Below are 13,315 nucleotides of genomic sequence, written 5' to 3' on the forward strand. Positions count from 1 at the left end.
AATGCATGTTTGGTTTTCCAAGTCCAATTTGGTATAAAACATAGCAGTGTTAGTTGTATTTAACTTCTAGGGTAAATCATATCTCTAACCCTAACCACAAAACAGGTAGAGTTCGTTGTAAAGAGGATATGTCCAGTCCCGTCCCTTCACAGCAGCTCCATATATATTCATTTAACTCAGCAGGTGACAGTTGAGCGCTCCGGTCTCTTACCCAACCTAAACATTGAAGAGTGGGCACAAAACAAACCCTGTTTTCAGCTTAGGAGCCAGGGTGAGGAAGAAGAGATAACCCGTGCAGTGTGCCAGCGAGATTAGCTCCTTAAGGAACACTAGGGACGGATGACGAGGCTGGGGCTGGAGAGGAGAGGTGCTGCTGTCTGACTCAGGTCTGGATGCCTCCCTGAGCAGGAAGCGGCGAGCAGAGACCAGAAGTAGCTCAGTGAGCCGGTAACTGCCATAGAGAACAGATCCGGGCAGCAGCAAGTTGGAGCTTGTAAGCTGGGCTTTAAACCAACAAATCGCCAGGCACATTAGAATGGTCAGTGTGGAGGGAGCAGTGTGTCTATAAAAAGGATTACTGCAATGGGAGTGTTTCGGCTCCAACCTTAGCTAGGTGTGTGCAATGGAAAGAACTTTATCTGCTCTGTGCTTTTAGTATTCCTAACTGTAAAACTAGAGCAGAGGCGGGTGGCATTGCATAGCTCCACAAAAACGGGCGAAATTACAAACTGCCTCTGAAAGGTCTCTGAAATAAGCTGGACAATAAACATACTTAAGGTAGACCCTACCAACATAGCGGAAGATAAAAACCTAGAGCACTGACTCTCACCCTTCCTGATGCTCCCACCCTTTAACACAGTCCCTCGCGCTGTGGTGGCCGCTCCCAGCCATAAAATTGTTTTGTTGCTACTTCATAACTGTAGTTTTGATACTGTTGGGAATCACAATGTAAGTATCTGGCATGGGACCCCTGTGGGGTCACGACCCACAGGTTGAGAACCAGTGATTTAGAGCAAAAAAAAAAAAATCAAGACACAGTAGAAAAGTAAAACTAGGAAATCCTTAATAATTTATTCCCTTATCATTTAGACATTAACTCTCAACAAGTACATTTTTGAAAAGAGTTTTGATTCACACTGAGATGGCTATAGTTCACTTGGGACTATATTCTGAGACTAATGTTAATGCAAGTTTCTGGTTAGAGCTGATGCAAGCTGGCCTCAAATGAGACTTACCCGTAAGAAATGCATATTGTGCTCAGGAGGGCTTTTGGAAGTGTCACCCAGCCTGCAGAGACACTATCCCACTTGAGCATGTGACTCTGGCTGGTGTCCATCTCCCCATCCCTTTGCCTACAGCCAGCCACCAAGGTCTGTCCCTTATTTGGTCAGTTCCTCCCGAGGCTGACCACCCAGGTCCAGCAATCAGAAACCCCCTTTGGCTCACCTAATTAACACCTCATCCTAATACGGGGTTTCCCCTTTTACCTTTATAAACTGCCATCTGCCCATGTGTGGTGTCTGTCTCCTTCCTATCCAGAAGCAGTCTGCCCCTTTCTCTTGTCCCCTTCTCCTGAGTCCCCGTCTCCATTACTACCACACCCTAGCCCACTCTAACATGGACCTCTTCTTTTTCTCTTGAGAATTACACCTTCAGGGCCATTCACTGCTGTTTTTCTGTCACAGTCAGAAAGCAGTCACTTTAACTTTTCCTCCCTGCTAAATAAAGGATCTCTGTGAAAACAGGTGTTTGGGTGTGGTTTGTGACCAATCCAGGGTCTGGAGGGGAGCCCGGCAGTGCAGGAGTCCCCTTCTCAAGCACTGCATCCCCATTCAGTGGGAAGCATCATTTGAGAGTCCCAGGGAGGTTACATAGTTACTTAAGGATCAATTTTTACTTCATAGGCCCTTAGATAGCTCAGCTGCTTAGATACTTCAGCTGCTGTGGACACAGAATTTTCTGGTTTGTTTTCAATCGCCGCTTAGGTTCTTATTTCCTGAGCTTCCTGAAGAGGGCAGCACAATTCCGCTTTCTGCTCCTCCACCCTCGGGAAGGAGGTCCTTCTGCACTGGGAAATCAGAGTCCACATCCGAGTCCCCAGAGCCTGGGTAAGCTGAGCCGGGTGAGGGGGTGAAGAAGTGGGATGCGGGCCGCGTGGACTCCAAAAGAACCTCAAGAGAGGCCCAGCCCCTCATTTCTCCAGCAGCCCCTCTAAGGTTCCTAGAGGTACCAACCACGGTCCAGGTGCAGCAGCCACCGCATGAAGGCTACTGAGCAGAGGTGGCACATGCGATGAGTTAGGTGACCCTGCAAGAGCAGCCTCGAGGTAGAAGCAAAAGAGATTTTCAGTTTGATTTCCAGTCACTCAGTAGAACTAACTGACAGTTGGTCCTTGAAGGTCAGCTCCACGTGTGTAGGATGTATGGTGCATCACTCTCCTGTGAGCCTTGTAGTCTCAGAGAGGATGCTCCAGCTCTGACTCCATCTCTGTTAATGCTCCTGCCTCCCTCCCCTTGTTTGTAGTTACGTGGTAACAAGTTCTGGCCTAGTGCTTCCTGTGCTGCTGCCTCGGCTCTACCCGCCGCTGTTCATGCTGTATGCCTTGGACAATGACCGAGAAGAAGACGTTTATTGGGAATGTGTGCTTCGACTAAACAAGCAGCCAGATATCGCTCTCCTGGGCTTTCTTGGAGTGCAGAGGTCAGTACTGTCATTGTGAGAGAACCAGGTTTGAATTGAAAATCCTTCAGCACTGCCAAGAATTTATTGGCATCTACTTGTGTGTATGTACATGTAGTTTCCCAGCCTGCTCATGCTTTTCATCTGAGAATATTCGCAGACTGTGACGTTGCTTATTCATCTGAACATGTACATCATCATAGATGAGCCAAGTGACTCATCTGACTTAATAAAGATGCATAATTTATGTTCCTTAGGAAAAGTTAATTACTTTAAATCTTTGTTGTTCCTTGCCTCTTTTTCCTTCCTTCCTCATTAGTATTTAAAAAAATTTTTTTTGGTTTTTACGAGACAGGGTTTCTCTGTATTGTTTTGGAGGTTGTCGGTCCAGCCCGGCCTCAAACTCACAGTGATCCACCTGCCTCTGCCTCCTGAGTGCTGGGATTAAAGGCGTGCGCCACCACCGCCCGGCAGTATTTTAAAATTTTAGAACCTCGAAGTTTTCTTTTTATCTCAGACCATGGTTCTTGTTCTAGGGAATCACCTTTTCTCTAGGATGGGGATAAAGCTGGTCCCCAACCCACCCAAGAGTTATGTATTCATGCTACAAAAAAGTATATACACTTATTGAGAAGTTTTTTATTGAATAATTTAGTAACAAAAATGTGATAAAAGTAAATAAAGGAAATATTCTGGGCTGTAGTGTGAGGTTATTGGAATACAGAATGCCAAACCTCTTTGGTATGCTATTGTCAACATAAAAACCACAGCTCTCATCTTAAAGGGACTAAGAGATAGTGACCATGGCTGGGAACAGAGATTTAATTAGGTTACCCAAAATTCCATGTTCTAATAAAGAAGCAGTTTTACAGGGTTTTTATAGTTTCACAGAACAGAGAAGGTTATAAATTGAGGAAAGTTTAAAATACATCGGTGTGTACATCAGAGAGGCAGGTTCCTTGAGATGGGGGAGCTGTTCTGTAGACCCAAGATACTGTCTGATGATATTCTTAGCTCTTGGATTAGTGAACTAATGCTCTCCTAAGTTAATACCATCTAAGAGGTTTCTATTGTTATCACAAGATGTTTGTTCTAAGTTAACAGCTTCTTCTAAGAGGTTTTTGTTTATTATCACAAGGTGTATTTTCAGATACACAGTGGGGCCAGGGATGTCTGTTCCAAAAGGCTAAATCTAGCCCAAGATAAAGTAATTAGTCTCTGAACCTACAAATTCCAGTGTTTTCATAGTACTGAAATTCCAGTTAGCCCTTCAGGCTCTGCAAGCACAAGCTTCTTCCAGGAGTTTTTCCGAACACAATAGACACAGCTCGTTTTCATTCACACTGTTAAATCATTTTTAGGATATTTACTAGACTTAGGGGGGAAGTAAAAACATGAAACTCAGAAGCATTTTGTAGAGAAGTTATTTTTAATTGGAACTGGGAAACCAAGATAAGGATCACATTTTTAAAAAGGGGAGTATCTTATATTAACAATTTATGGTTTCATTGTAGGAAATTTTGGCCAGCAACCTTGTCGATCCTTGGAGAGAGTAAAAAGGTATGTTGGGTTTTAGGTGTGCTTTTTCTCGCTGTGAAATATCCCATTTTATATGAGTAGTGCTCATGCTAATGTCAGTTTTCACCGGCAAACTGGCTCCTCCCACAGCATTGGTCACTCTCTTCTCTAACAGTCATTCTCCTCATGCAGGTTTTGCCAACCACAAAAGACGCTTGTTTTGCCTCTGCAGTAGAGTGTCTGCAGCAGATCAGGTAATGCTGATGTCGTTGAGAAGTCACACAATCGCAGTAGTGGTCAGTCTAGTGGAGAGTGGAAGAACTCATGTCCTCCCCATCCCTTCTCTCCTTTATCTCCCCAGACAAGATCTTGCTATGTCATTCTCCTCTCCACTCCTAGATGCGAGAATTAACGAAAATCGCTAGGTCTCTTAAGAAACATTCAGGTTATTTCACTCTAAAATGCCCTGCGTTTTCCAAGGGGTAGAGAGCCTGCCTGGAGATTTACCTATGTGCTCATCTCCTTGGCCAGATGGAAATCAACCAACTTCTCACTCAGAAAAGAGACTCTTTTGATCCAGTGGGTCAAAGGAACATCATCTCAGGTTCTCCTACAGGAACCTCTGACAGCTGGAGGCTTCTTTTCCCAAACACTGTAGGACTGCAGAGGCTCGCTGCCACACTGTGGCTGCCTATTGTGAGATTCCGGAGGGACTATTTTTTAAGAATGAATAAGAGATGGCTTTGTTAGGATATCATAGGCTATCTTTTTCCACTTTGTTTTCACAACAGCACAACATTTACTCCATCAGACAAACTTAAAGTCATTCAGCAGACTTTTGAGGAAATCTCCCAGAGTGTCTTGGCCTCGCTGCAGGAGGACTTCCTGTGGTCTATGGATGACTTGTTCCCTGTCTTCTTATACGTGGTGCTACGGGCCAGGTATCTAGTCCTTTCTGACGTCATTGTTATTTACTCTGGCAGTGTTGCTTGTTTCCCAAGTCTGCTCTTTGCTTCTCTTAAACTGATGCTAGCAGGATGCTACCACTAGAATAGAATTTACTTCCCTTAACCCATTCCACAATGGCAGTGTTTCTCAACCTGCGGGTCACAGCCCCCATTGGGAGTCAAACAACCATTTCACAGAAGTTGCACATCAGACATTTATATTACAATTCATAACAGTAACAAAATTACGGTTATAAAGTAGCAGTGAAATAATGTTATGGTTGGGGGTTATCACAACTTGAGGAACTGTATTAAAGGGTTGCCACACTGGGAAGGTTGAGAACCACTGCACTATGGTACTATCTTTGTGCTAGGCTATTCTTTTTCTGTCGTCATCCGTTGATTGAAGGGGGTTCACTTGAAGCAGAATGAACTTCCCATCTTTCTCTGTCTGGGACAGGATTCGGAATTTAGGCTCTGAAGTGCACCTCATTGAGGATCTGATGGACCCTTATCTGCAGCACGGGGAGCAAGGCATAATGTTCACTACCCTGAAGGTGAGTGTAGCACTTGAAAGTTTTAATCTTAACTGTACTTCACTCACCACGTTACAGATCAGTCAGTAGCCACTTTTCTCACTTTCTTCTTGGGGGTGGGCATTGTTCTGAGATAGGGTCTGACTCTGTAGATCAGGCTAGCCTGGAACTCTTAGCTACCTTTCTGCCAATGCTTCCCAAGGGCTACAATTGCAAGGGTGAGATACTGTGCCTGAGCCACTTCCTTCTTGATGGACAAAGTCAGTGTCGACTTTATTTTTTTTTTTCTTTGATTGACAACAGATTTTTTTTCTCCGGGCGGTGGTGGCGCACACCTTTAATCCCAGCACTGGGGAGGCAGAGGCAGGGGGAACTCTGTAAGTTCGAGACCAGCCTGGTCTTCAAGAGCTAGTTCCAGGACAGCCTCCAAAGCCACAGAGAAACCCTGTCTCAAAAAAATTTTGGATTTCTTTTTCATACAATATCTTCTGATTATTGTCTCTCCTCCCAGTCCCCACATGTCCTCCCCTCCAGATCCACACCATTTCTGTCTCTGCATCTAAGGAATAATAATAATAATAAAATACAACAAGACAAATAAAAACAAGCAAATTGGAATAAAACAAAACAATCAAACAAGAAAGAGCACAAGAACCACATTTAGACACAGAGGCACATTTATTCACACATACAGGAGTCTTATAAGAACACAAAACTGGAAGCCACAATATAGATGCAAATGACCTGTAGATTAACAAAAAAGGAAAAGGAAGGGGAGGAGGAAAAGAAGTAGAAGAAGAAGCAGCAGCAGCAGCCTTGACTTAACATTATAAGACAAAGGAACTCCAGTGATACTAGTGAGTTCATTTTGTATTGGCATCTACTACTGGTCATGGTTTGCTTTCCCAGTGAGACTTCCTTGCAGAAAACCATTTTTCGTTGGCAAGTCACTCTCAATTGGAGATAGCCTTTGGGTTAGGGAATAGGGGCTTGTGTCTACTTCTCCTTTCGGTTCTAGGACTCTATGGGCCAGACCTATTCAGGCCCTATGCATGCCACTGTCTTTGAGTTCATATGTGCATCAACCTTGTTGTGTCTAGAAGGCCTTGATTCCTTGGTTCCATTTCATGTAGTAGGCTGTCTTAGTTTGGGTTTTTTTTGCTGTGAAGAGACACTATGACCACACAACTCTTTGTTGTTGTTTGTTTGTTTGTTTTTGTTTTTCGAAGCAGGGTTTCTCTGTGGTTTTGCAGACTGTCCTGCTGTAGACCAGGCTGGCCTTGAACTCACAGAGATCCTCCTGCCTCTGTCTCCCGAGTGCTGGGATTAAAGGCATGCGCCACCACTGCCTGGCTGACCACACATCTCTTATAAAACATTTAGTTGAGGTGGCAGCTTTACAGTTTCAGAAGTTTAGACATCGTCATCATGGTAGGGGGGCATGTGGCATACAGGCAGACGTGGTGCTGAGAAGGAGCCGCTACATCTTGACATGCAGGCAGTGGGAAGTAGTCTGTCTCGCTGGGTGTGGCTTGAGCATATGTGAACCCTCAAAGCCCACCTCCACAGTGACATACTTCCTCCAAACAAGACCACACCTACTCCAACAAAGCCACGCCTAATCATGCCACTCCCTCTGGGGGCCATTTTCTTTCACACCACTACGGACCTTAACTCAGATCAGGTATGGGTTAGCTACTCCCACAGCTTTGTGCCAACACTTTGGGATCACAGAAGATGCTTCTCCAAATGCATACTTGCAGTCAGGGGGTTTGTAGGGCTTGGTTGATGCGGGATCCTACCTGGGTTCCAGAGTCATGCCAACCCAAATGAACACACAAGACACTGTATTAATTATGAAGCTGTTGGCCGTTTGTTATGATTTCTTATCAGCTAGCTCTGGCTAAATTATTAACCCATAATTACTAATATATATTTCTATAAGGACTTATCTTTCAGAGAACGCCAGACTTGAGTTCTTTCTACCAGCGATCACATGGCGACAACTCTCTTCACTACATTTCCCAGAATCTTTCTAGCCTCCTAGACCCACCTATCTTGCTTCCCTATTGGCCAACAGTGCTTTATTGATATATACACAGAAGGACTTCCCACATCACTTGGTGTTACCTTTCTCTTTTGGTAGTGTGCAGAGTACCCTGAACACTAGTCACTAGGGGTGACGGCTCTTTGTAGGCACCAGCTTCTCCATGTTCAATGAGTTGTGTAGGAATTGTCCTCAGCACTAGGTAGGGCCTCACCATCAGTTTGTGGAGAGCCACCAAAAGCCTTGGCAGTAGCCTGAGTTGTTTGGGGCTTCTCATGGGGCCACTTTGGCCAAGAGCTCAGTTAGATGAATCCTATTCCCAGTATTGAAAGCTTTGTTTGGTGACAAGAGATGTCCAGTTGGAGCTCTGTCTCCCCTGTTATTTAGTCATTTCATCTAAATTGTCTTCATAAATGTTTTTTCATTTAGGAAGCTTCTACAGTATTAGGTTTCCACACAACCCTTCAAATGGTGAAGAGCGAGGGCGAGTGAATCTGGCATCTGGGTTAATAAGGGATTGCTCCTTCCCTAGTCTTAAAAAGAAAATGTGAATCTGTTTCGCACTTTTCCAGGCATGCTACTACCAGATTCAGCGTGAGAAACTTAACTAGGGCACCCGACAGCTGGAGAACTGGATTATCTGCAGAGGAGGCTGCAGCACCATCTGGAGTTGCCCAACGGTGGCAAGGAACAGTGTTGAAACTGGAATGGACTGTATGTTATTTTGGTTGTAATTTCTGAGCCTTACTAAAAATGACAGCCCTGAGCTCAGGGTGGAAACAGACTGTATAGTTCAAAAAGGAAATAGGAGTCAGCTTAGACCATCTTTGGGCTGTGCTAAGATCCATACACCTCCATGGAAAAGGAAACCGGTTACCTCTTTCTTATATAGGAAGAGGTGTCAGCTCCATGAAGTTACAGGAGAATTTTCCAAGAAAGCTGCTGTGTGGAAGAACTGACTACTGTATTTAAGTTCCTGGTTTGTACAGATCCATCGGCAGTTACCCACATCCCTCGGCAAGGAGCAGGTTGTACTTGAGACTGAAGTAGCCATGCCTTGCCTTCCTAGAGCCCTTCCAGCCACGTGTGCAGCATGCTACTTGCTGGGGAGGGGGGGAGAATTTTAAACTGCAGTTTTAACCTTTTATATAAGCCCATCCTCCAGGGTATTGCAGTGGAGGAAGGTCCATGAGGTGACTAGGACATCCTGGTCCAGCATGGAATGCATCCAAATAGGAACTTCTGCCCTCTACCTGAAGGGACATAGGGATACACTGGAATTCAAACCCTGATGCTGAGCTGCTACAGAGCCTCACTGGTCACTGCGTTCCCAGGAGGCCAGCACAGTCTTGTGGACACTGGGAAATGTGGGGGAAGCTGGGAACTGCAGCTGTCCCCAGCCCAGTGTGTGGCCTTCCCTGTACCTCACACTGAACTCAGAAGGGAAGAAAGGAAAGACACACTTTGGTTGTTCCCACCTCAAAAGTATTGTGACACCACATTTCCACGGTTTGCTTTTTACAAACCCCATGGTAGGTTGCTGGTTTACACTGTAGCGGTAACTCCTCATAGCTGTTTGGGTAACACAGGTGCTCTTCTGTCTCATCTGCTGTACTCCATGGGGAGCACAGTGCCCTGATTCATGTGAAATGACTCAGCAGGTGTTAACTACTTTTGAAAAGGATCATGATTTCCGAGCTACTTTATAATCAAGACACGTGTTTATTAAAATACTGTTTTGGAATGTTGGCTGTAATGTAACAGCAGTTTTCATAATAAAAGACATTCATCTCAGCTCTGTTGTGCCATTTCTTGTCCCAGCCTGGTTCCACAGCCGCCTCAACTCCAAATAAACCCACAAAGACTTATATTAATTATGAAACTGTTGGTCAAAGACTAGGGCTTCTTATTGGCTAGCTGTATTAATTATTAACCCATTTCTATTAACCTAAATATTTCCATGTGGTATCTTACTGGAGAAGGGTCTGAACCTGTTACTCCTTTGGCAGCCTACATGTGACCTTTCTGGTGGGCTTTCTCTGCCTACTTTTCCCAGAATTCCCCCCCTAGTCCCGCCTATCTCCCTGCCTCATTGGCTGAACAATGTCTTATTCATTAACCAGTAAAAGAAACATATACAAGAGGACACCCCCATCACAGCTCAGAGTATTTCTTTGTCCACATTGTAACCTGTGCTTCTGACCTCAGGATCCCTGGGATTTTAGCTCATTTAACTGTAGCCAATTTTCTGACAGAGAACAAGTTAACTCTCTGACCCTGATAGCCCAAGGACAAGAGACTCAAGGGAAATATTTTCTTGAATAAAAGACATTTGGTAGTTGTTCACTTTGTCTTCAGGGAAGGGTAGGATGAATGTTAGAGACTATTTCCACCTTTCCACTCACTGCCTCTGCCAGAGTGAGCCTGCACCCTGTGATGAGGGACCAATGCTCACTCCCTTCTAATGATTTCAAATATTTTTGACTTTTTGGACCAACACACAAATGCCACATTTGCCTAATAAAGACAAAGTAATTAAACATATAGCTCCTGGAGATAGAGAGATGGAGAATAGTGGAAATGGACAAAAACTCTCAGATAATGTAACCATGAAAGTACTCATGTTGTACCCAGACTCCGAACCCACCAAAACCACTGTGAGACCAGATCTGATGCAAAAGCCAAGAGTCTTAATTTATGAGTTAACTCGGGTCCTCTGTCCATCAGACACAGTGGTTGGAGCAAGAGGGACCCTGAGCAGCAGTGGGACAGGGAATATATTGGGGTAGAAAAAGGGGCATGTCTGGGGGGTCTGCTAGTTGCATAATAACAGTCTCAGGATTGGTGCACCTCTGGGCTTGGGCAACCAATGTCTGCTGCAGCTGCAGAAAGGTTGCTATGCCTGGAGGCCCTCCCAAGGCGGTTGCTAAGCTGCATTCCACTGTTATCATAAAGCACATCCAGAGCCTGCCAGCTAACTTCTGATTGTTTCCTCGAGACATGGAGGTTATCTGGCTTCCTAGTGATTAGGGCAAGGTTGGAGCTCAGCACATGCTGCTGAGTCAGCGGCCTATGTCTTGCTGGGTCTTTTCTGTAGCCTGTCATGGCTGCCAGAGCAGGGAGCTGGTGAGGGTCTGGGCCCATCACTCAAATGGCAGCATGCCATCTCATCTCTGAGAACACACGGCAGTTCATCCCATCCATCTACTTCAGTCTTTTTTTTTGTTTTGTTTTTTTGTTTGTTTTCCGAGACAGGGTTTCTCTGTGCTTTTGGAGGCTGTCCTGGAACTCACTCTGTAGACCAAGCTGGCCCTCGAACTCACAGAGATCCGCCTGCCTCTGCCTCCCGAGTGCTGGGATTAAAGGCGTGCGCCACCAACGCCTGGTTTCTACTTCGGTCTTAAATGAAGCAGCCTAACCACTACATATCCCTCATTCTATATACTTTTTAAGTTGCATCTTAAAACGATAAATTTTCAGGGTGTGTGTGTGTGTGTGTGTGTGTGTGTGTGTGTGTGTGTGTGTGTGTGTGTGTGAAATCCTAAATCTCCAGGCCACCAACCATGATTAGAAATGCCCCGCACCCATGTAACTGATGGTCCTGATGTTGCTCCCAGCAGCCCTCACAGGGAAGTATCAACCCCAGTTCTCCTTGTTTTCGGCAGTGAACAGCTGTGGTTTGCCCTGCGCTGGAGCTGGGACTCCAAACCAGAGCTTCCCTGCTCTCCCCTTCTTTCCCCGCCACAGACAGCCCTTCAGAGAACTGAATTCTACATTAAGACTTGAAAAACTGAAGTTTAAAAGAAAATAATAAAACCTCAGATGAATGTAGTGCACACACACAAAGCCTGAGACACCTGGCCTACATGAGGCCCTGCCTCAAAATAAACAAACAAAAAAAAAGTAGAAAAGAAAACCTGGCGGGGTATCTGACTGAGATCCTGTCAACAAGAATGTTAGCAGCTCATAATGGAGTGTGGAAGCAGTGTGAGTCAAGTCATGGCAGGTGGCAGGCAATGCAAAGGAGCCGCTTCCGAGTGAGGCTAGGATTGGTGGGGGAGGCTTACAGTGCATAAGTGGTTAGGCTGCAAGGTCAGGATTAAACCTGAGGATGTGCAGGGACTTTATCCAGAGCGTCAGGTGACTTTGGCAGCTAGCAGCCGCTGGGGCTTCCTGCTTGCTTTTCTCTTGACACTGCGTTTCCTTCCTTGCAGGTAAGAGACTAGACTGCTTACAGACCTGCGTTTCCCAAACGCACCTGCAGTCGCTTAACAGCATCTCGGGTAGTCTATTTCAAAGTGGTTGACTCTCAGACACCTCAAGTCACCTATGTGAGTTATCACAGACTCCAGGTGAAACTGAGTGTTTGTTCCCATCTCCCCTGGGGGCCTTTGATGCACCGGAAGCCAGAGGGCCATTTCCCACGGTTGCAAGTGTGTTTCGTTCAGGATTTCCAAATTGAAAAGCATTTTGGAAAATAAGCATAATGGATAGAAGGTCAGAACTTTGAATAGCAATTAATGTGTCTTTTAAAACAGGAGGAAATGCTGATTTAAAATATTTTAATTACATTTATTTGCATGTGTGCGTGTGTGCATGCTGGCACATGTGTGGGGGGGGGTCCTACTGCCACAGAGTGCTTGTGGAGATTAGAGAACAACTTTCTGGGAGATAATTTTCTTTTTCTACCATGTGGGTTCGAGGTTATCAGGCTTGGCAGCAAATGCCTTTCCCTGCCAAGCCACCTTGAAGGCCCAAAGCTGACTTAAGGTAAAACTCAAGTTCCAAGTATTCATAATGATTACTTACTTGATAAAACAGCTTTTAATGGCTTTCTCACACTCCCTGCCTCTTTACCCTATAAATTACACCTGTCTAGACTCCTTGATTCTGGGGACACTTAAACCAAGGCACTGATATACTTAAGGTTAGTTTTTTAATCCATATAATGTCCTACCAATAATAAAAAGAATAAAGAAAGATAGCAGGGCTGGGTATTTAGCTCAGTTGGCAGGTGCTTGCCTAGTGTATGTGAAGTCTAGGGTTCTATCCCCAGCGCCATGTAAACTAGATGTGGTCACACACCTGTAATCCCAGCACTTGCGAGGTGGAGGCAGGAGAATGAGAAGTTCAAGATCATCTGGTTAGTCTTGGCTAAATAGTGAGTTTGGGGCCTGCATGGGCTACATGGGACCCTACTTCAAAACAAAAGAAACCAATCAAACAACAACAAAAACCAAAAAATTGAAATAGATGATCATACGATGTTGTATATTTCAATGTGTAAATGTGGAACATCACCTTTAACCCACAGTTGAAACCACATAAAACCCTGAAAGGATGTAGCAACTTGGAATGCAGGTGCAGATATAATCCAAGAGTGGTGTGTTATAGTGATTTCCTGAGTCACAAGCAGGATTCACACTGAAGAAATGACTTGCTGATTTGGTGAACTATTTGGCAATGCATTAAATTAATTCTTCAATCGTGGTAGCATTTGCCCTAATTCAGTGTGTTTCAAAATTACAAACTATTTTGTGTTTATAAAGAAACGTGATTTCTAAATTCAAATCATTCTAGGGTTGGTT

The 13,315-nt window shown here is 44.8% G+C and overlaps 1 protein-coding gene across 5 annotated transcripts in view; it reads left to right on the plus strand.

Annotated features, from left to right (window-relative positions):
* Positions 1-9,521, plus strand: part of Als2 (alsin Rho guanine nucleotide exchange factor ALS2) — a 66,992-nt gene extending 57,471 nt beyond the window's left edge. For all 5 annotated transcript variants that reach the window (XM_013113747.3, XM_005070602.4, XM_040753542.1 and 2 more), the window contains exons 28-34: positions 1,986-2,108; positions 2,524-2,700; positions 4,194-4,239; positions 4,390-4,451; positions 4,989-5,138; positions 5,605-5,701; positions 8,300-9,521. In XM_013113747.3, coding sequence (XP_012969201.1) covers positions 1,986-2,108; positions 2,524-2,700; positions 4,194-4,239; positions 4,390-4,451; positions 4,989-5,138; positions 5,605-5,701; positions 8,300-8,338 — 694 coding nt within the window. In that variant the 3' untranslated portion in view covers positions 8,339-9,521. The remainder of the gene's footprint in view (positions 1-1,985; positions 2,109-2,523; positions 2,701-4,193; positions 4,240-4,389; positions 4,452-4,988; positions 5,139-5,604; positions 5,702-8,299) is intronic.
* The last annotated feature ends 3,794 nt before the right edge of the window (positions 9,522-13,315 follow it).

Source organism: Mesocricetus auratus, unplaced genomic scaffold, assembly GCF_017639785.1.
Source record: "Mesocricetus auratus isolate SY011 unplaced genomic scaffold, BCM_Maur_2.0 Super-Scaffold_100010, whole genome shotgun sequence".
Lineage (NCBI taxonomy): Eukaryota > Metazoa > Chordata > Mammalia > Rodentia > Cricetidae > Mesocricetus > Mesocricetus auratus.